This window comes from Diospyros lotus, chromosome 15, assembly GCF_014633365.1.
Source record: "Diospyros lotus cultivar Yz01 chromosome 15, ASM1463336v1, whole genome shotgun sequence".
Classification (NCBI taxonomy): Eukaryota; Viridiplantae; Streptophyta; class Magnoliopsida; order Ericales; family Ebenaceae; genus Diospyros; species Diospyros lotus.
In genome coordinates, this window is record NC_068352.1 from 5655640 (window position 1) to 5678331 (window position 22692).

Below are 22692 nucleotides of genomic sequence, written 5' to 3' on the forward strand. Positions count from 1 at the left end.
TTAGACCTTCTATCATGATAAAGACTCTACTCTAACTGATTCTAATATAAATAAATTTAATTATTGTAGTTAATAATAATATTATTAAATTATATAATTTTTTTTATAAATTTATAAATATCATATCAATTTATAGTAATTATTTATCACATTTATTTCCTGGATATCATTGCGGTTTCATTTTTATCCCTTACTAATGTATGTACCGCCTTGAGTGGTTATAGTTTTTTCTCCTTTCAAATAAAAGAACGTGGGTGTGGAAAAATTTATAATTTATTATAAAATATTTCCAAAGGGAAAACTCTGTTTTTGATTCAGAACTCTCTCTCTCTCTCTCTCTCTCTCTCTAAGAGAGAGATGGGAATGGTTGAGAACGGAGGAATGGCGTGCAAGTGCGTGGAATGGAAGAGCTTGTTTAGTCTCCGGCAAGTATCTTCCCGGAAGCTGAGATTCCCCCTGAATTTCAGGAACTTCTCCAGATTTCCTCTCTCAAAATGGGAGCCATCTCTCTGGAGATCCTTCGCCGGCAGCCACTGCATTTTCAGGTCAGCTTGTTTCTCCAAGTTCTTCACTCTGTGTGGTTACCATTTGATTTCGAAGGACGGAAGAAAACGAGAATGAAGGAGAAATGGCTTTTCTTCTCCTTTGACCTACGGTTTGTTGAGATCAATCAGGAAGGGAAATATTGACTTTTTTCTTTCCTCCTTTTCCTTCAAGTTCCATACGAACCGGGACAAAATAAAGAAATTAAAGAATTCCTAGCTTAATTCTTAGTATTAATTTCGTTTCTAGAAGATTAGAGAGGGAAAAAGGAGAAAAACCGATGGATGACCAAATGGCCATTGAATCATAATCTTTCTGAGATTTCAAGTCATCAACACTACATCTGTTTTAGAGATGTGAAAGAATTTTGAATGGCTCCGTACTCGTGGGATATGCTACATGCGTTGTTCTTCCATTTGTTGTACCATTCATCATCTAAAATGTGATTAAACACTTTGTTTAATTTGTTTTTGCCTTCTGAGTAAGCGAATAGATGCACTTAATCTAGATAAGAACATAATAATAGGCTATTCACTGTGGTAGTATGGGATTAGGAGTTGATGAAGTGCTTCCAAACTGCTAGAAGTATCCCTTTGCTTAGAGCTCTGACTAGTATGAAGGCTAATGCCAAGTGCTGGAAAGATGAGTGTGACAGATGCAAATTACCAATACAAATCAAGAAGAATATTAAAGATGCAACTTTATCTCTATCCAAATCCTTGCCAGGCGATGTAGGTTTATACTATCCCAAGTAACAGATTGTGGATTAAACCAAATTATAGTCTCTCAAATCTATGCACTAGTTCACAAACCTTTACTTCATTTTTATGGCTTGCAGCTAAGCTTATAGGTCTAAAATTCCTTTATACTACATCCTTAATCATTAGTTGAATCTCAAGATAAACTTGATACTGTATTTCCATTCTTACATCTCAAGCTTCATGGGGATTTTGTTAGTTATGTTAGAAGTTACAAGCACCGTGCTGTTTGACCTGTCAAATGCACCAAGTACTTTCATGCGTGTCATGGCCCAGGCATTTAAGCCATTCATTAGATGTTTCCACTTTCCTGGTTGTTTATTTTGGCGACATCCTTCATTGATAGCAAGACCAGGGAACAACATTTGGACCACCATACTCAAGTCTGCTCGACCCTTATGAAAGATAGCCTTTATCCTAATCCCAAAACATGTACATTCTTTATAAAGATGGTTGTCTTCCTAGGATTCAGTGCCTCCTAAAAGGGAGTCTATCCATGATGTTAGAACTGTCAATGATTACCTACCTTTGATTGTCAGTTTATTAGAGGGTTTAGTGCCATAATACCTGTAGAAAAAGGAGAAAGGGAAGCGATATTCCCGTATATTTTATTGATACGAATGAAAAATATTTATACAAGAGTTTTCTAAGAATTCTCCAAAGAATTCTCCTAGATTTTAGATATTACATTCTTATTTTATAGAGCTAGATTACAACAGAGAAAAATACAAATAAACCTAATCAAGAAAGAAATAAGATAAGGCACAAGATAGATAAGATACAAGATAAATAAAGAGAATATATTTTATCACTCCTTCTCAAGTTGGGGAATAGATATCAACCATCACTAGCTTGCACACCAAGTCTTCAAATCGTTTAGGAGGCAACCCTTTGGTCAAACAATCAGCCAACTGTTCTTCCGAAGACACATACGGAATGCAAATCAACCTGGCTTCCAATTTTTCCTTAATAAAATGTTTATCTATGTCCACATGTTTGGTGCAATCATGCTGCACAGGATTATGTGCTATACTTATAACTGACTTATTATCACAGCATAATTTGATTGGCCCATGTCTAAAAATCCTGAAATCTTCCAAAATAATTCGCAACCACAACAACTCACATAGGCCCATTGCTAGTGCTCGAAATTCGGCTTCAACACTTGATTGCGCTACTACCCCTTGCTTTTCACTCCTCTAAGAAACCAAATTTCCACCTAAGAAGACACAATAACCTGTGGTAGAGCGTCGTCTATCAACCAAAGACCCTCCACAGTCTGCATCAGTGTATTATGTGATATCCAAATCTGTTCCAGCTTTAAATAAGATTCATTTACTTGGAGTTGTCTTTAAATATCACAGAATTCATCGTACAACTTGCATATGATCTTCTGTAGAACAATGCATGACTTGACTAACCAAACTTATTGCGAAGGCAATATCTGGCCTAGTGTGAGATAAATAGATTAGTTTGCTGATCAATCTTTGATACCTCCCTTTATCCACCGGTTGACCTTTATAACATAGTTTAACATTAAATTCCGCCAGAGTACTTGCATCTTTGCCACCTAGCAAACCTGTCTCGTGTAACAAATCATGTTAGAAATTGGGAACATTGGCAGCCTTTAAATCACCAAAGAAACCACTCAAACACCTCACAACACACTCACAGCTCACCCGGCCAACATACGACAACACAACCATATACTAAAGAACAGAAATTTAACGCAAGAACAGAACAAGAAATGAAAGCATCAAACCACACAAGGAGACAAAGATTATCCTGGTTCAGGCCGACTTGAATCAGCCTTCAAACCTGAGCACAGCCTCTTTATTTGATAGATGATCAGTACAACAACTCCCCTCTTTCTCTCTCTCACGATACAAGCCTCTCCCAAGAATGTGCAAAGACTACTTACACATACATATAGCCTTCCACTCTCAAAGCTCTCATGAAAAACAAAAAGAGAACATGCGGCCCTCTAACCCCTAGCCCTCACTGCCCTATTTATAGACAATAGTGAAATTTCCTAGGCGCATAATTGATATTTACAGTTTGACCCCCAAACTTTGAACTAATTACACTTGAGGCCCAACGCCTATCAACTAATCATTAACCGCATATAAACAACTGCACAAAATCCTATCACTAACTCGGGACAATCTTCAACAAATCTCCACCATTGTCTTGAGTGTGATACCTTCCATCTTCATCCATCAAAGACTTTGGCTTGCTCTTCCTTGGGTTTCCCGCATGATAACCTGATCATAAAAACAACAACAATATCAACAAACATTAAGAACATCAATCAATGCTGTAAATTTAACAATGGATCACCTTGGACAATACTTTTAACTGCATAACCTATACATGCAACTCTAATTAGGATTATTCCTCCTTCTCAAGGGGTTTTTCCTAATGGATATATATATATATATATATATCAAACACCAATACGATTTGACTTTTCCGTGGTGGGACTAAATCCTAGACCAAGTGGACTGCACTTTAGCTAACCCAACTTAACTTCAACTTAGCACTCCTTCAGAATTTCTGCTGCATACCCAGCAATCTATTCACCCTAAAATGCATAGTTTTCATTTAGGCACACTCCACCATAAACCAAATACTTACTTAGTGTTATTTCTCCATTCCAAAGATCCAAACTTTTACACAGCATTACAAACACAGTGCACCTCACCCAGATTGGCCTTTCACTGCTAGACTCCATTCCTAGCTCCCAAAATCTGGCCTTTAGGCTTTACCACTGCCTTTCTTCTCATGTTTGTTTCAACTCAAAAGGCTTCTCATCTTGCCTTTGACTCTCCTCTAACTATCTACCAGGGAACCAAGATATGCTTAAGATTGGGTAACCTAGGCTGCCTTAAGCTGTCCAAATCCTATTCCAACCTCCATGCCTTAGAATTTCCAGCTTCTCCCTTTATTCTTCACTCTCAAAACTGATCTTGACACTCAGCTATACCTTGAGAATCCTTCATGAGCAAATACCGATGAAGCTGCCTTACATTTCCCTAGGCATACCATTGAAATACACACAGCTTTCCATGCACTCAAAATTCAACCCTTGGACTTATCATAAAGGGATCAGATTCCTTATACCTTCACCCGGAATTACCATCATCCCTAAAGAGACCTTCTAAGCAATCAACCTTGCTTACCTTTCCCTCTAACCTCTATTCCTTTGGGCTACTCTATAGGATCAAAATTCCCTTAATTTCCTCATGGATAATGGCTAATTAGAACACCTATTTGACCCAAATTAAGCCTTCATGTGCTGCTATAACCAAATGGCCATGTCTAGCCTTTTTTTCTAGACTTACCCCATTTCCAGCACCTCCTTAATTCTCAAATAGCCACTTCACAGCACTCCACCCCCTTTAACCTAAGGGATATACCACGTAAAAGTCCAAGCTTCATTTTTCCCCAAATTTACATGGCTCCATGCCATCCATTTTGACAAGAGTGCATCCCTCTTCTATACAAGAGATTCTATTCGACAGCCTATTCTTTAGCACTCAAAATAGTGCATAAGACTCCTTAAACCCGACAATTCCATATCTCACTGGTAACTAACCTTTGGCTTCTAACTTATCCCATCCTAGGCAACACTAGACCTTCTATTCCCTTGCTCATTTTCAACATGATGATTCTTCTTCCCTTTCCTTGCTATCCTTGGAATTTGATCAACATAGGGCTACACCATACAAGACAACCCTTGCACACACTCTTTTCCCCTCACTGCAAGAGCCTAAAGCTATTTGAAATACTAGCTTCCTCCCTCTCACAATCCAGCCCATGCTTACACAATGAATATGACCAAAAAATTCCAGATTTTCCAATTGCTCTACCCTGGATAATAGGCTAGTCTAGGACACTCCCAAGAGATTCTCCTTGCTGTTTTATTTACACAGCATACCAGATTTCTTCCCTTGCCCTTAGCGTTAGCTAATTTTATGTCCTATTGGTAGAGTTTTCCCTCATAGGTGAGATCCCTAGCTTTTAGAAGACCTAGGCATACCTATTCCTAAAACTCCACTCTCCTAACCCTTCTCATACGAGAAGCAAAAATTTCCAGCAAGCTTACACCCAATTTCAGCAAGCTCATAGATGCTTGGGAATTAATTAGGGACACATCATCTCCACTAGGTTACTTCTCCTAGCTCCACCATGAGACAAGGCCTAGATAGATCTCCCCCCCCCGATCCTAGAAAACTGACCTCTTAAGGACTTTTAACGAATACAAGACCTATTTTGGAGACTTCTACATTTGGAAACCTTACCAAACTACATGGCTACAATTCCCTTATACCTGCAAAATTTTCCTTCCCTAATATCCCTAGCCTTGGATACATTTCCTGGTCCTTGCTCACCATTGTGAGCTATCCTCAAAATGCCCTAGCCTAACCTTATCATATGCTATCCTTAGTGGTTGCAGTTTATCCACATAGAACTGTAAGACTGCACCACATATCCTCCATTTTTTAGGGTTGCTTCAATCTCTCTAAGAGATCCTAGAGCAACTTCTTAGGACTCCATGTCTCCTAAATAGAAGATATCCTTTCCTATCTAATTCTCCTAAGGACATTAGGTTTATGATTAAAAAAAAAACAGGAACACATTTTACAGCTTCTTAAATTTAGGAACAGCTCCACCATGCATCCTAATTTCTCCCATCTCCAATTCCCTTGACCTTACTTGTTGCCTAGTAAACCATTTCCCCCTCCACCATGACTCCTATAGGTAAATACCTATTTCCTATGATGAGTACCCCCTAAAACTAGTATCCATGCCTCTTTTAACAGCACTTCCAGACACTTATAGGACACCTGCACTATCATAGACAAAAACATGCATGGTGTTAAAGCACTCAGGACTAGTTCTATCTTGGGGGGTTCTTGCTTCCTATTTGGGCAGACCTTCTTCATATGCCCTTCTTCATGGCAATTAAAACATTTAAGCACTCTCTTGCCAATCCTAGACTTAGACCGAGACCTACCATTAATCCTAGGGTCTCTTCTTCCTATTCTAGAGTTCACTGCCAAGGCTTCTATGGTAGATTTTGGGACTCTACCTTGTGTTGAAAATCTTTGGTACAGCCGGTTGGAGAGGGTTCTAAACATGTAAAGTATCTCTAGTCTATCCCAAAGATCCTTCGCAGTTGTCTTCTTTGACACCTCCCGCAAGACTTTTATCTTCTAGACTTAGAATAAGGGTGTTAAAAAACTCTTTGATGGTTTCTATCCTCCTATCCCTGATTTCCTTTTTTTGGACTTCAGATAGGGTTTTCGGGCATAGGCTTTCCAGCCTCTAGGGCTTTCTCCAGTCCTAGATTCCCCAATAAAGCTCTCATCTTCATCCTCCATAGGCCAAAAACATTTTGGCCATCAAGCTTCTTCACATCATACCGTGCGGCAGAGGCTATAGAAGCCATTCCTGTGGGTATGGGGTGAAATTCTAAGTTCTTGATAGATCTTGATGAGAGACCCGGCTCTGATACCAAATTGTTAGAAATTGGGAACACTGACAGCCTTTAAATCACTCAAGAAACCACTCAAACACCTCACAACACACTCACAGCTCACCCGGCCAACATACCACAACACAACCATATACTAAAGAATAGAAATTTAACGCAAGAACAGAACAAGAAATGAAAACATCAAACCACACAAGGAGACAAAGATTATCCTGGTTCAGGCTGACTTGAATCATCCCTACATCCAGCCTTCAAACCCGAGCACAACCTCTTTATTTGATAGATGATCAGTACAACAACTCCCCACTTTCTTTCTCTCACGATACAAGCCTCTCCCAAGAATGCACAAAGACTACTTACACACACATATAGCCTTCCACTCTCAAAGCTCTCATGAAAAATAGAAAGAGAACATGCGACCCTCTAACCCCTAGCCCTCACTGCCCTATTTATAGACAACAGTGAAATTTCCTAGGCACATAATTAATATTTACAGTTTGACCCCCAAACTTTGAACTAATTACACTTGAGGCCCAATGCTTATCAACTAATCATTAACCGCATATAAACAACTGCACAAAATCCTATCACTAACTCGAGACAATCTTCAACAAATCAAGAATATATTTTCTTTGGGATAAGAAGATACCTGCTTTAGAATAAACTACCTCTATGCCCAAAAAATACTTCAAAATGCCAAGATCTTTAATTTCAAAGACAGATTATCCTTAAGTTGCACCTGCTCCTCACAGTCATTTCCAGTGACAATAATATCATCCACATAAACCAAAAGAGAAATTACCCTTCCCCCACAGGAATGCTTAAATAAAAATATATGATCACCCTTATTTTGAGAATAACCCATACGCCTCATGGCTTTAGAAAAACGATCAAACCAGGCTCGGGGAGACTATTTAAGGCCATAAAGAGCTTTCTTTAATTTGTATACCTGTTCGGACAACCTTTTATCAAAGCCGGGAGAGGGTTCCATGAACACCTCTTCCTCCAAATCTCCATGCAAGAAGGCATTCTTTACATCAAATTGGCGCAACTTCCAGCCATAGTGCACTGCCAGGGCTAATAGGATACACACAGTTGACATTTTGGCTATCGAAGCAAAAGTTTCTAGGTAATCAATACCATAAGTTTGTGTATATCCCTTAGCAACTACCCTTGCCTTATACCTTTCTAGAGACCCATCTACATTATATTTGAGGTTAAAAACCTACCAGCATTCCACGGGCTTGACTCCTTTTGGCTTAGGGACAATGTCCCTTGTCTGATTTCTTTCTAAAGCCCTCATCTCCTCCTACATTGCTTGAACCCAATTCTGATCTTGGAAAGCCTCATTAACTGTCTTAGGAATAGGAATTGTGTCTAAGGAAGTCAGAAAGGGCTTATGATTTGGAGATAAGTGGTGATAGGACATATAATTGGCCAAAAAGGGTGTTGGGTGCAGCTTCTAATCCCTTTGCGAAGGGCAATTGACATATTAAGATCATTAGTAATTGATGCAGACAGTGAATTAGATGTACTAGAATTAGGCTGAGAATCAGAGGGACGATAACGTGAGGTTTCATTAGGAGAGGAAACTGGAGCTGGAAGAGGTTCTGGAATCGGCTGTTGTTGTTGTGTTCTCCTCTTAAATACATAGGGAGATCCTTTGAATCGAATTGGAGTGAATGGCAACTGTTCTTCTGGAGGTTCCGGTCAGTTCTGTTCATCCAAGGAAGAGTTAGATGGAGCATGAATCTGCAAATCATGAGAGGTTTCCAAAATGGGAAGATCATTATTTATATCAGCCCAAGATATATGTGTATCTTGAATATCAGCACTAGGAGAACCAAAGAATGACCGATTTTCAACAAATGTAACATCTTTGGTCACATAAAAATTTTTAGTAGCAGGGTGATAACACTTGTACCCTTTTTGAGTGGGCGAATAATCAAGGAACACACATTTGAGGGCTCGAGGGTCCAATTTATCCCTATGATGTTTGGATTCATGGACAAAAGCAACACAACCAAAGACTCTCAAAGGAAAAGGAGTATGAGAAAGCACTACTAGAAAATAGGAGGACAAGTATTGAATTGGGCTTTGGTGTTTTAGAAGAGTAGAAGGAACTCGGTTAATTAGGTAGGTAGCGGTCAAAACTGCCTTCCCCCAAAAAGACTTATGGACAGAATGATGTAGTAAGAGAGCTCTAGTAACATTGAGTAAATGTCTCATTTTTCTTTCTGGTACACCATTCTGTTGAGGAGTATCAACACATGAAGAAATTATACCTTCTTGCTGGAAGAAATTATGCAAGTGATGATTGAAGTAGTCTCTTGCATTATCAATTCAGAATTTTTTAATTTGAAACCCAAATTGAGCAGATATCATCTTATAGAAAATAGGCAAAATAGAACTAATAGCGGCCTTATTCTTTAAGAGATAAATCCAAGTTGTTCTTGCTGATGATCTTATGTTGTTTGCCAGAGGGGACGAACCATCTATTCGTATCATTATGGACTGCCTCAAGCATTTTGAAACTAAATCGGGGTTGCAGGCTAATGCTCTCAAGTCTAATCTTCACAGCTAGTATTGAGGGATAGTATCTCCAATGTATTCTGGACGTGGCTGGTTTTTCCAAAGGGATTGTGCCTTTTCACTATCTTGGTATCCCTTTGGTAGCGGTTAAGCTTAGGGTCAATCACTATGAGCCGCTTATTTCAAAGATCTCGGACAATGTTAAAGCTTGGCAGGCAGCTTCCCTTTCATATGCAGGGCGGCTGGAACTTATCCGTGCTGTGATCCAAGGAGTGGTTTGTTTTTGGTGCTCCATTCTCTTTGTCCCAGCTGTTGTCATCGACCAGATTTATAGCCTATGCAGGCGCTTCCTCTGGAACTCCAAGGCCTCCCTTATCACCTGGAAAGATGTTTGTTTGCCTAAATGTGAAGGCGGCTTGGGGCTTAAGGATCTTAAAAGTTGGAACTCTGGTCTACTTGTTAAGAACCTATGGGACATTCATCGCAAAAAGGACACATTGTGGGTTCAATGGATCCATCTTGAATTCTTTCACTCGGTCTCCATTTGGCAGAGGCAGGTCCGGAATGATGACTCCCCTCTGATGAAGAGGATGATGCTTATAAGGGATACCATGTGTGAGGCGTGAGGTTCAGTGGAGCCTGCGATGAGCCTGCTCGAGAGCTGGGCTAATGGTCCTCGGTTTGATGTGCAAGCGGCCTATGAGTTCTTTCGGCCGAAGGGACAAGTTAAGGTGTGGGCGAAGACTGTTTGGCATTCCTGCCTTGTTCCTAAGCATGCCTTCATATTATGGTTATGTGTCAAATCCAACATCCTAACTCGTGATAAGCTCTTATTTCTGGATATTAACCGCGCCTACCCCTTGTGTAATGGAGTTGAGGAGACTGCTGGCCATCTATTTTTCCGATGCCCATTCAGCTCGGCAATCTGGGAGCATATAAGAACATGGATAGGCATCTCTAGAGCCATGACTTCGGTTCCCAGGCCCTCAAATGGCTATATAAAGAAGCTAGAGGATCCTCTTGGATATGCAAGGCTAAGAAAATCGCCTTGGCCTGTTCGGCCTACCAAATTTGGGTAGCTAGGAATTGTTTAATTTTTTATTTTGTTTAGCCTTCAGTGGAGGGGTTAATTCATAAGGTCAAAACCTTTGTATGCAAAGTAATGTTTACTATGTATCCTTATGTTTTGGACCATTTTGAAGGCCTTGTTGTCGGCCTATAGGTTTTGGTTGTTAGCCATATTTCCTGGATATGCCCAGTGATTGCTTGTACATTTGATCATTTATACATATTTATCGATTTGATAAAAAAAAATAAACCACCTAGCCCTAGAACAAGTAGGAATTTTAGACGGTCCCCACACATCCGAATGAATCAAAGTAAATGGAAGAGAGGATAAATTGTTACTCACAGGATATGAAACTCTATGATGTTTAGAAAGTTCAAACACATCACAATGAAGATTAGAAATGTCCAAATTTCTAAGTACAGTTGGAAACATAGACCATATAGTACTAATGGCAAGGTGCCCTAAACGACAATGTTGAAGCCAAAAATCATGGATCGAAACAACTGGTTGAAAAGGAATTGAAGAAGCCAAAGCTAGTTGAAAAGAGTAAGCTATAGGTTTCTCCCCCTTAAGAACAACACTGCATGTCTTCGGAAAATACAATCCATTCCATTCCTCACCAACTTCAATCTTCTTCCCCTTGTCTAGTGCCTGAAATTCACATTTGTTTGGGAAAAAGACAACACAACAATTTAGATCCTTGGTTAGCTTATGAACAAAAATCAAGTTGCTAGAAAGATTTGGGACATGAAGAACATGCTGCATAGGCAATGGGAAATTGAGATTTACGTTACCATGTCCATCTATAGGAATTGTATTACTATTGGCCACCGTTATCTTTTTGGAGCTACTTAGTGGGGTATAGGAATCGAAGACATTTATTTCAAAGGTCATATGATCAGTAGTCCCCGAATCCAAAATCCATAGATTATTCCTAATAGTATGTGAGGCAATACTAGATTCAGAATTCAAGCAAATACCTGTTTGGGCCATGGAACAAGAACCACCTTGAATAGTCTTTAGGAAGCTTTTAAGCTTGCTGATTTCTTCAGCATTAAGCTGTTCAGTCATGATAAATGAATCGGCTGTAACTGAATCTGTCTTCTCCAATGCAGTCTCTTCCTCCTTGGTAGCTTGATAGGCTTGAACTTGCTGTTGGGGCTGAAAATTCTTCATCCCTCCTACCTCAGTACCACTTATTTCCCATGGAGTCTAAAACATGTCTCCTTAGTATGCATGGGTTTCTTACAAAAAGAACACCATAAACCATCTTTATTTTGAGCTTTAGGATTAAAAACATTCCCACCTTGTTGTGACCTAAACCAAGAAGCATCTTTCTTGTTAGTTGCCATTGCAGATCCCTCAAGAGAAGTCTCATTTAGCATAGCTATTATCCTATACTCCTCACTACGAACAATAGCAAAGACTTCATTTAAAGAAGGAATTTTGTCTTTCCCTAAGATCTGCACCTTTACTTGATCAAAATTAGCATTAAGGCCTGCTAAAAATTTGGCTACCCTATCTCTTTCAAATATTGCAGTTATGGTGGCTGCATCTTCACTACATTTCATCTCTTTCAAATATTGCAGTTATGGTGGCTGTATCTTCACTACATTTCATCTTGATATCTTGATAATGATCCAACTCAAGCCAATATCCATTTATTTTATTATAGTACTCGGTGACAGTTAGAGAACCCTGTTTAGTACTACTTATTTTCATCTTGATATAAAAAATGACCGAGACATCTTACACTTTAGAATAAGTACGCTTAGTAGTATCCCAAATCTCCTTAGCCATAGACAGGAACATGCAATTTTTACTTACCTCAAGGTGCATTGAGCCCCACAGCCAAGGCATTATCAAGGAACCCTCTACTTCCCATGCAGCAAAATTAGGGTCTTTAGCATCTAGACTAGACTCGGTCAAATGGGTCATCTTTCCTCTTCCTTTCAAGAAGGTCCGTATAAGCTGTGCCCATTGTAAGTAGTTCCTTCCATCAAGCCTATAAGACTGATGTAACCCTGAAAGGTCACTGTTAGACGAACTCCCCCATTGGCATGTTAGATGAAGCACCATTCTTTGTCTCAGAAGTTTCTGTTATGGTGAAGACTCAGGTGGAGCAGAGAAGGAATCGGCAGTTTGAGACAGCAACGGAAGGAAGAAGCACCTAGCAACGAAAGATTTTGACACCAAGGATGGGCTAGAACGACGTTGGAGAGCAGATCTGGAGCAGCTGGAGGCGAAAGGGCTGTGGACACTCCTTCACGCGCCGGCGCGTGGGGTCGGAGGCGAACTGATGGCGGTGTGTGGGGGCACGTCTGGACTCCGATGGCGGTGGTTCTCCGGTGGTCGGCTGCTCTGATGACGGCGAACCCAATGGTGGTGGTGATGCTAGAAGGCGGTGGTCGGACAGAGGCGTTCCGATGTGAACAGTGACGGTGCAATGAAGGCACTTGAACATAATGGAATTGTTGTGCAATGAAGGCACTAGGATTTACTGTTTCAGCCTATTAACGAGGCTCTAATACCATGTAGAAAAAAGAGAAAGGGAAGTGGTATTCCCATATATTTTATTGATACGAATGAAAAATATTTATACAAGAGTTTCCTAAGAATTCTCCTAGATTTTAGAGATTGTATTCCTTTTTTGTAGGACTAGATTACAACAGAGAAAAATACAAATAAACCTAATCAAGAAATGAATAAGATAAAGTACAAGATGATAAAATGCAAGATAAATAAGGAGAATATATTTTATCAATACTTCCCATCAAGGAATGTATGAAAAAATGAAGAATTCAATTGGACGAAAAGTGCGACAAAGACATTTGAAATCATAAAACAGTGTCACGCATGGAGCTGCTCGGATAGAGTTTTATTTTTCTTTTTGCCTTAATGTAATTCCCTCTAGTTGTAGCAGTAGGCCATAGCAGGAGCAGTAGGTTGTTAGAATATTCGGTACATGATTAGGGGAGGGCCCCACTGTCAGGGAATGACCTCCTGAACGCCTTTATATAAGATCTTTCTTTGTAGTGTAACGGCATGCAAAAAGACAATCAGAATATTCACTTCCAGTCTTCTTCTTCTTCTCTCTCTCTCTCTCGTTTTCTTCTCTATCTCGTCTATTCTCCCTCATATTCTCTTTTTCAACCTAGCAATCCTCTCGGAATTGCGGTAAACCCTGCTATCTTTCAGCGGGCTTGTGACATATTGGTATCAGAGCCTGTTCTGGTCGAGTGGGTGAGCAGGTTTAGCAATGGCCGAGGGAACGCGTATGAAGAATTTCGAAACACAGCTGCAGCAAACCGGGGCGATGGTGGCGGAATGCCAAAGTAAGATAGAGCAAATGGAGTTGGGAACGACTCGGAATCAGGAGGCTATTCATGCACTAGATCGTCGAGTGGAGAGTGTCATGGACTGCATCAGCTTTGATTTTAACCGCATGGAAGTATCCTTTGAGAAGGAGGGTAAGAGAATGGCCATCAAGAGCGAGAAAGAAGCTGGGGTGTGCAAGTTGATGTCCAGGAAGGTTTTGCAGACAGTCATGAAGGGAAAGTGGGTTCAATGGGCACAACTCTTATCAATAGTGGCTGCAGAGGTCCCGTCCAAGAAACAAGAAGGGCTGGGGCAGTATTACTTAACCATCAGCAACCGGGAGGAGTCCCCTGATCAGGTAACACATTTGGCCTTACTTGATGAATTATTGGTGAAGTATGCGGACCTATTTGCAGAACCCAGATCCCTACCCCCTAACCGACTATTTAACCACTCTATCAACCTCAAACCCAACACCGAACCAGTTAATATCCGAGCCTACCGATACCCTCCTATCTAAAAGAATGAGATCAAGAGGATGGTTAGGGACATGCTACAACAATCCATTATCAAACCAAGCCAAAGCCCCTTTGCTTCCCCTATTTTATTAGTGAAAAAGAAGGATGGGACATGGAGGTTTTGTGTAGACTACCGCCACTTGAACTCCATCACAATCAAGGATAAATTTCCCATTCCTTTAGTAGAAGACCTGCTAGACGAACTCCATAATGCCAAGTTCTTTTTCAATCTTGATTTACGCTCGGGTTATCATCAAATTAGGATGAAACCCTCCTAAGACTGCATTCAAAACACACCATGGCCACTTTGAATTTCTGGTAATGCCATTTGGGCTTACCAACGCCCCAGCCACCTTTCAATCCCTCATGAATCGCATCTTCGAGGACCACTTGCGGAAATTCATCTTAGTTTTCTTTGATGACATCCTTATCTATAGTTCCACCTTTGAACAACACCTAGTGCACTTGCAAACCACCCTAGACATCCTGCGGAAATTCATCAAGAAATCCAAATGTGAGTTTGGTCAGGGGCAGGTGGAGTACTTGGGGCACATAATCGCTGAAGGAAAGGTAAGCACTGATCCTAGGAAGATCGAAGCTATGGTGGCATGGCTGAGACCCACAATCGTGAGGGCCCTAAGGGGATTTCTTGGGTTAACAGGGTATTACAGGCGGTTTGTTAAGAATTATGGGTCATCAGCCGTCCATTGACGGAGCTGCTTAAAAAGGGAAAATTTCATTGGGGTCCCAAGGCAGAAGCGGCATTCGATGAGGTAAAGGAGGCAATGAGCAGGGTGCCGGATTTGAAGCTACCAGATTTTGAGAAGCCTTTCACCCTGGAGACCGATGCATGTGGCACTGGCATTAGGGCAGTGCTGGCACAAGAGGGGAGACCAATTGCCTTCCTAAGCCAAGTATTAGGTCCCCGACATTCTGGGTTAAGCATCTATGAGAAGGAGTTCCTAGCAGTCCTAATGGCTGTGGATCGCTGGAGGCATTACTTGGAAGGGGGGTGATTCATCATTAAAACAGACCATGAAAGTCTGAAATATCTTTTGCAGCAAAGACTTCAAACGCAGCTACAGCGCAAGGGAATGGCCAAGCTCATGGGACTGGATTACACGATACAATATCGAAAAGGGAAAGAAAACATAGCTGCTGATGCCCTATCTCGATGCCACGAAGAAGGAAACCTTGCAGCCGTCACAATAGTGACTCCACAGTGGTACGAGGAAGTAGTCAACAGCTATGGAAACAATCCAAGGATCACTGCCTTGCTAGAGGAACTTATGGTGAAGCAAGGGGAGGTGGAGGGATATACCTTGAAAGGTGGGATGTTGAGGTATTAGGGACGAATAGTGATCGGGAACCAGCCTGAGCTAAAAAGGAAAATCATGCAGGCCTTGCACGATTCACCTTTGGGAGGCCATTCCGGCGAACAGAACACGTATGTAAGGGTTAAAGGGATATTCTATTGGCCAAGGATGAAGACTGAGGTAAAGGAGTTTGTGGGGAGTTGTAATGTTTGCAAAAGGTGCAAAACAGAGCGGGTACCTTACCCTGGACTGCTGCTAGGGTTGGCAATGGTTCGATTTGGTTTCGGTTTTTGCCAAAACCATAACCAAACCAAATTTAAATTACTAAAACCAAAATCAAACCATTATCCATTTGGTTTTAAAAATTTAAAACCATAACCAAACCATTTGGTTTCGGTTCGATTTCGGTTTAACCATAGTTTTTTTAGTTTAATCCATATCAACAAACAAAGACAAATAGCATTCATAAAAATTTTTGATAATTTCACATCAAACAAAGATAAATTCTAATAAAGTTACCTTATTCTTGCATAAAGTTACAAAACTTATTGGATATAAAATCACATTTCCAAACCTACAATTATTAAGATAAATAAATTAATATGTGCATAATTAAATTGTAATTTAAGCTAAAAAAAATTAGCTACGAAAGTTAATACCTTCATCAACAACATTAATATGTTCTTCGTAAATTGATGCATATCCATCTGAAATGAATGAGCCAACTCCATCTAACAAAATTATAAATATAAAAAATAAATTAATATGAAGAGAGATGAGGCAGAGAGCGAGAGACAGCGAGGGTGAGAGAGATCGAGGGCGAGCGAGAGCAAGAGGGGTCGAGCCCTAGCGAAAGCAAGAGAGATCTAGCGAGAGCGAGTGAGAGCAAGAGAGATGCAGATAGCGAGGGCGACTAGGCGAGCTCGCGCGGAGGAGCAAGAGAAAGGAGGCAGAAAGGGTGAGAGAGATCGAGGGCAAGCGAGAGTAGGGGCCGAGCCCTAGCGAGAGCAAGAGAGATCCAGCGAGGGCGAGCGAGAGCAAGAGAGATGCAGAGAGCAAGGGTGAGGGCACGCGGACGAGCGAGAGGTAGAGCGAGAGGCAGCGAGGGTGAGAGAGAGTGAGAGCGAGGTCGAGAGAGGAAGGAGAAGAGAAGGGGAGAAGGGCTTGCAAGCAAGGCAATTGGGCTGGGGGGCTGGCGGTGGGCTGGGCTCAGGTGGGCGGGGTTGTATATAATATATATTATATATACATATTATACATATTATATTATTATATATATAATATATTATATATATATTCGGTTCGGGTTTTGGTTTGGTTTTAGTGAAAACCATAACCAAACCGTACCCATTGAAACAGTGTTCAATTTTTTCTCGAACCAAACCACTACCCAGTCAAACGGTTTTTAACCGCGTTGACTGGTTCGGTTCCCCACGGTTTCGGTTGCAATTGTCATCCCTAACTACTGCAACCCCTCCCCATTCCGAATCAGGCTTGGTCCAACGTGTCGATGGATTTCGTGGATGGCTTACCTAGATCAGAAGGAAAAGACACTGTCTTGGTGGTAGTGGATAGGTTCACGAAATTCACCCACTTCATCGGGTTAGCCCATCCTTACATAGCTCAGGAGGTGGCGAGAGCCTTCTTGGACCGTGTGATCCAGCTGCATGGGGTCCCTCAAAATAGTCTCCGATAGGGATAACATGTTCACCAGCCTCTTCTGGCAGGAACTGATGAAGTTTCTGGGAACGAACCTACGGTTGTCCACGACTTACCACCCCCAAACGGACGGCCAAACCGAGAGGGTAAATCAGAGCCTCGAGACTTATTTAAGGTGCGTATGCCTATTACGACCCAAGGAATGGCACAGGTGGTTGTCCCTGGCGCAGTGGTGGTATAACACCACCCGACACTCAACTATTAGGACAACTCCCTTCGAAGCTCTGTTCGTTTACAAACCCCCCGTGCTACCCGCGATAGGAGGAGGATCAGACACAGCCACCGTAGAAGAATACTTACAACAAAAGAGAGAAGTGACACGGCAAATAAAACAAGAGCTGGCCTTCGCCCAGCACCGTATGAAGCAGTACGCGAACAAGAGGAGGACGGAAAGGGAGTTTGAGGTCGGGGATGAAGTGTATCTAAGGTTGAAACAGCTGCACTTGCGATCACTAACACACGGGAAGGCTACTAAACTCAGTCCCAGGTATTTCGGACCCTTCCCTATAACTAACAAAATAGGGAAGGTGGCGTATCGACTGCAATTACCGGCCGACACACACATCCATCCTGTATTTCACGTTTCGCTATTGAAGAAGTCAATTGGGGGTCAGCCAGCAAATGCCACACTACCACTCCTACCTAAGGAAAGTGAGCAAGCGGCAGAACCAGAAGCCATACTCGAAGACGAGTGATTCAGCAAGGAGGAGTGCCCTTAATCCAAGTCTTGGTCAAATGGCAAGGGAGCACCCAGGAAGGAAACACTTGGGAATATCTACCTAAATTGCTTCAAAAATTCCCTCGCGTGGTTAGCCTAATCAATCTTCCTTGAGGACAAGGAAGCACTCAAGAGGGGAGCAATGTCACGCATGGAGCTGCTCGGATAGAGTTTTATTTTTCTTTTTGCCTTAATGTAATTCCCTCCAACTGTAGCAGTAGGCCATAGCAGGAGCAGTAGGTTGTTAGAATATTCGGTACATGATTAGGGGAGGGCCCCACTGTCAGGGAATGACCCCCTGAACGCCTTTATATAGGATCTTTCTATGCAGTGTAACGGCATGCAAAAAGACAATCAGAATATTCACTTCTAGTCTTCTTCTTCTCTCTCTCTCTCGCACGCTTTCTTCTCTATCTCTGTCTATTCTCCCTCATATTCTCTTCTTCAAGCTAGCAATCCTCTCAGAATTGCAGTAAACCCTGCTATCTTTCAGCGGGGTTGTGACTTGATACAAATGAAAAATATTTATACAAGAGTTTCCTAAGAATTCTCCTAGATTTTAGAGATTGCATTCCTATTTTGTAGGACTAGATTACAACAGAGAAAAATACAAACAAACCTAATCAAGAAAGGAATAAGATAAAGTACAAGATAGATAAAAAGGAATAAGTTAAAGTACAAGATGATAAAATACAAGATAAATAAGGAGAATATATTTTATCAATACCTCCCATCAAGGAATGTATGAAAAAATGAAGAATTCAATTGGACGAAAAGTGCGACAAAGACATTTGAAATCATAAAAGAGCGAATGACAAAAGCCATAGCATTGCAACTTATAGACTTGTCTAAATTGTTTGTGGTGGAGTGTGAAGGATTAGCCATAGGAATAGGTGGAGTCCTTAGTCAAGAACACCACCCTATTTGCTTATTTTAGTATAAAGCTGAAAAAAGCCAAACAGAAATACTCTACCTACTATTAGGAATTTTAGTAATCATCCAATTCCTTGCATCATTGGTGCCACTACTTGTTACCTGAATAATTTGTCATCTACTAAGATCATGAAGCTGTTCATTTCTTAAATTCACAAAAGAAATTTAACCATAGACATGGATGTTAGATTGAATTCCTACAAGCCTATTATTTCGTTGTGAAACATTGGTCTAGAGTTGAGAATAAAGCAATCGATGCTCTTAGTCAACGCCTCACTTTGTTAACCACATTGAATGTTGAGGTCATAGGTTTTGAGTGGTTTAAAGAGGGGCATGAAACATGTCCTGCTTGTGGAGAAATCTTTCTAACCTTAAAGGAAGGGCAACTTGATGCTTGAATTAATTTCACCATTAGAATGGATACCTTTTTTCTGTCAGCAGGCTTTTGGATCTCATAAATATTAGTAAGAGATTTATTGGTGTGGGAAACTCATGCAGGAGGTCTATTGGGACCACTTTGGGAGTAACAAGACTGTTGAAAAAATAGAATGATAATTTTGTTGCCCAAGTTTAAACAATGATGTGGCCAAGATGGTTATGTAGAAAGGCGTTAGCTTTAATAGAATCTTATTATCACATAAAATACTAGATACACTATTCCATTTTAACCATCATGTCTTAGTTCTATGGGTAACATCCTCATTAATCTCCCCATCTTTTTGGATGATTGATCTAAGATATCTGAATTGATCTTTCTTTGGTATGACTTGAGCTTCTAATTTTACAATAACATCATCCACACTTATATTTTTACGTTCCATATATTTACATTCTATATATTCAATTTTCACTCGACTTAACTACCTTCAGATTCTAAAATGTTGCTCCATATATCGAGCATAGCATTCATGCCTTCTTTTGTTTCATCCACCAACACATGACATTTGCAAATAGCATATGCCACCCATAAAGTAAGATGAGTATAACTATTAGTTATCTTATTGGACAATTCTTGCAAAGTAAATCGCAAGAGTCCAAGTTAGAGACAAATTATGTTTCCTTCCCCCATAAATACCTTCTATCTATGATCGAAATTTTCCTAGAATACTTATAATTCTTTGAGAGTTTTTCTCTTCTCTTGTATTACCAGAATTCTTTGCTCATTCTTTCAACAAGATTGAGGATTTAGTTAGTCATATAGTACATTTTTTGTCAACACTTCCTGCTGTGTCAATTAGGAATCCCTCAGTGGCTGGCACTGGCTGCTCTACAAGATTGTAGGATAGGTGCTGTGGATTTCTTTTCCAAGTTTCCTTTCCTTTTCATAAAAAGGGTGCTTGGGGTATCAAATTTGACGAATATGTAATACCAAAACAACTAATTACTGGACTACTGTTGCCTTAAGAGTAAAGAAAGATGTTTGTTAGGGATCTTCTCAATTTCCATATTTGTCTCAGTAAAGGTGAACTCAGTGCGATAAGATTTTGGATTATATATAATCTCTTTGATGTACTTGTTGATATCACTGTTACTTATCAACATAAGTGAGGATAATAGCCTATATGTTTGGTCCACTATGTATTGCAGCATGGATGCTCGAGAGAATTCACGGTCAACATTTTTGATATCATCGAAACATAAAAGGGTCCCGATTTTTGTCATGATGCCTATTGATTCATTTGACATTGATACTTCAGGGACTCCGAAAGTCAAGAAGTAAGTCTTTTGCCATGTTCTTTTTTTCCCCCATTTCTTCATGGTTAATGGTAGTTTATGTCATTTTGGAATATGCACATTACATTATTAATGTTGTACTTTGGACTTGTAAGTTTTTGAGATAAAATGATGACAGAATTAGAACCCAGGACTTGGTTGATTTTAACTTAAAGTGCTGCTGCTAAAATTAGGCAGCTCATTATCTACCTCATAGGTCTTACAACAAAGAAAAGTGCTATTTTCAGGTTCTTAGAAGTCCATCATGGGCATTGCTACTAGTAATTTTAAGTTTTGACAGGATAAGTTCTGTTTATGTATTTTCCTTGTTCATGCTTGGCATTTAGTTTTCATTATTTCTCCAGTTTATTGGTGACAGTAGAAATATGGAATATTGTTTCTTGTTTCAGAATCAAGGCCTTAACTGTATCTGTAAAAGCACTCAAGTTGGCAGGTGTCCATGGCATTGCAGTTGAGATCTGGTGGGGGATCGTCGAGCGTTCTTCTCCTTTTGCATATAATTGGTCTCTTTATGAAGAGATTTTCAAGTTGATATCTGAATCAGGGTTAAAGTTGCATGTTGCGTTGTCTTTTCACTCAAACATGCACTTATCCTCAGGAGGGCGAGGAAGTATCAGTCTTCCTCTGTGGATCTTAGAGGTACTTCGTTATGATTTCTAGTGTCGGTTGATAATAAGGCAGTTAATGCATTGGAACTAAGTTAACTAGAAGATTCGTAAGATCAAACTTTTGTTTGTACTGTGTTTATCTGTATTGTCACCCATGTCTGCTATTCTAAGATATTCCCTTGTGTACTTTACTGAATATAGTATTGTGATGTATGAACCTTGGAACTCTTTGAGAAATAGCATCAAATTATATGAAGTGAAACTGTCAAGAAGTGAGAGGTACAAATTAACAATTATTAATCAGAAATTGTTTTGAATTGATTGCTGTTATAAGACAAAGTCACAAACTAGGAAAAAAATGACCATTTTTTTCCTGTTTCAGATTGGTCGTCACAATAAGGATATATATTATCATGACCATAATGGGGCGTCAAATGATGATTGCCTTACGTTAGGGGTGGACCAACATCCTTTATTTTGTGGCCGGACTGCCCTCCAATGCTATGAGGACTTTATTATCAGTTTTGTCAGCAACTTTGAGGCACTTATGGGATCTGTAATCGAAGAAATGAGTGTTGGTCTTGGACCTTGTGGGGAACTTAGGTATTCCTAAACTCTTTAGATATACAAAGGAAATAGCCCTAGCAGGACAACTTCATAGAATGTTAAATGCAGGTACCCTGCACATCCCATTGGTGATTGTAGATGGAGATTCCCTGGAATTGGTGAATTCCAATGTTATGACAAATATATGTAAGTTGAAGTTTCTAGTCCTGGATCATCTGCTGAGTGTTGAATATTCTCTGCTGATAAGTTTGATTTCCTGATAGGATGGAAGACTTGAAGATGGCTGCTTGCCAAGAAGGGAAGCCTCAGTGGGGAAAAACTGGCCCACAAAATGCCGGCTGCTATAATAGTTTTCCATCTGGGGTTCCTTTCTTTGAAGAGGGACAGGAGAGCTTTCTATCTGATTACGGCCATTTCTTTCTGGTTTGTATCTTACTTATCTGCCATTCTTTTGTTTGTGTAATGCCCATAAAAAATGTAAGAAACTCTTATAATTTTGCCCACTAGATATGGTAACAGTGTTTGCCTCTTAATTTTATTCTGGTGACGAAGATATGACTCCATTTTGCACTAACCATCAATCTGGATTTGAAATATGATACCTCTACCACATAGAGTCATTTGGAGTTCAGTATCAGCTGTTATATTTCTTTTAAATTTTATTACTCTGAATATAGTTAACAACACAACAATACCAAGCCTTAATATTACTAGGTGAGGTTGACTACATGGATTTTAGCTCATTCATCATCACTATACTTATGGAAGGCCATCATATATTATGTCATGTCTAAGAGTTCTTTCGACTAAGTTCTTTATGGTCTTCCTCTATCCCTTTTGCTACAAACTTATTTCGTTC

The 22692-nt window shown here is 40.2% G+C and overlaps 1 protein-coding gene across 6 annotated transcripts in view; it reads left to right on the forward strand.

Annotated features, from left to right (window-relative positions):
• The first annotated feature begins 310 nt into the window (after positions 1 to 310).
• LOC127791979 (inactive beta-amylase 4, chloroplastic) overlaps positions 311 to 22692 on the forward strand; it is a 38701-nt gene continuing 16319 nt past the window's right edge. For all 6 annotated transcript variants that reach the window (XM_052322230.1, XM_052322225.1, XM_052322231.1 and 3 more), the window contains exons 1-6: positions 311 to 545; positions 20512 to 20640; positions 21048 to 21297; positions 21649 to 21869; positions 21942 to 22019; positions 22097 to 22256. In XM_052322230.1, the coding sequence (XP_052178190.1) occupies positions 358 to 545; positions 20512 to 20640; positions 21048 to 21297; positions 21649 to 21869; positions 21942 to 22019; positions 22097 to 22256 (1026 nt within the window). In that variant the 5' untranslated portion in view covers positions 311 to 357. The remainder of the gene's footprint in view (positions 546 to 20511; positions 20641 to 21047; positions 21298 to 21648; positions 21870 to 21941; positions 22020 to 22096; positions 22257 to 22692) is intronic.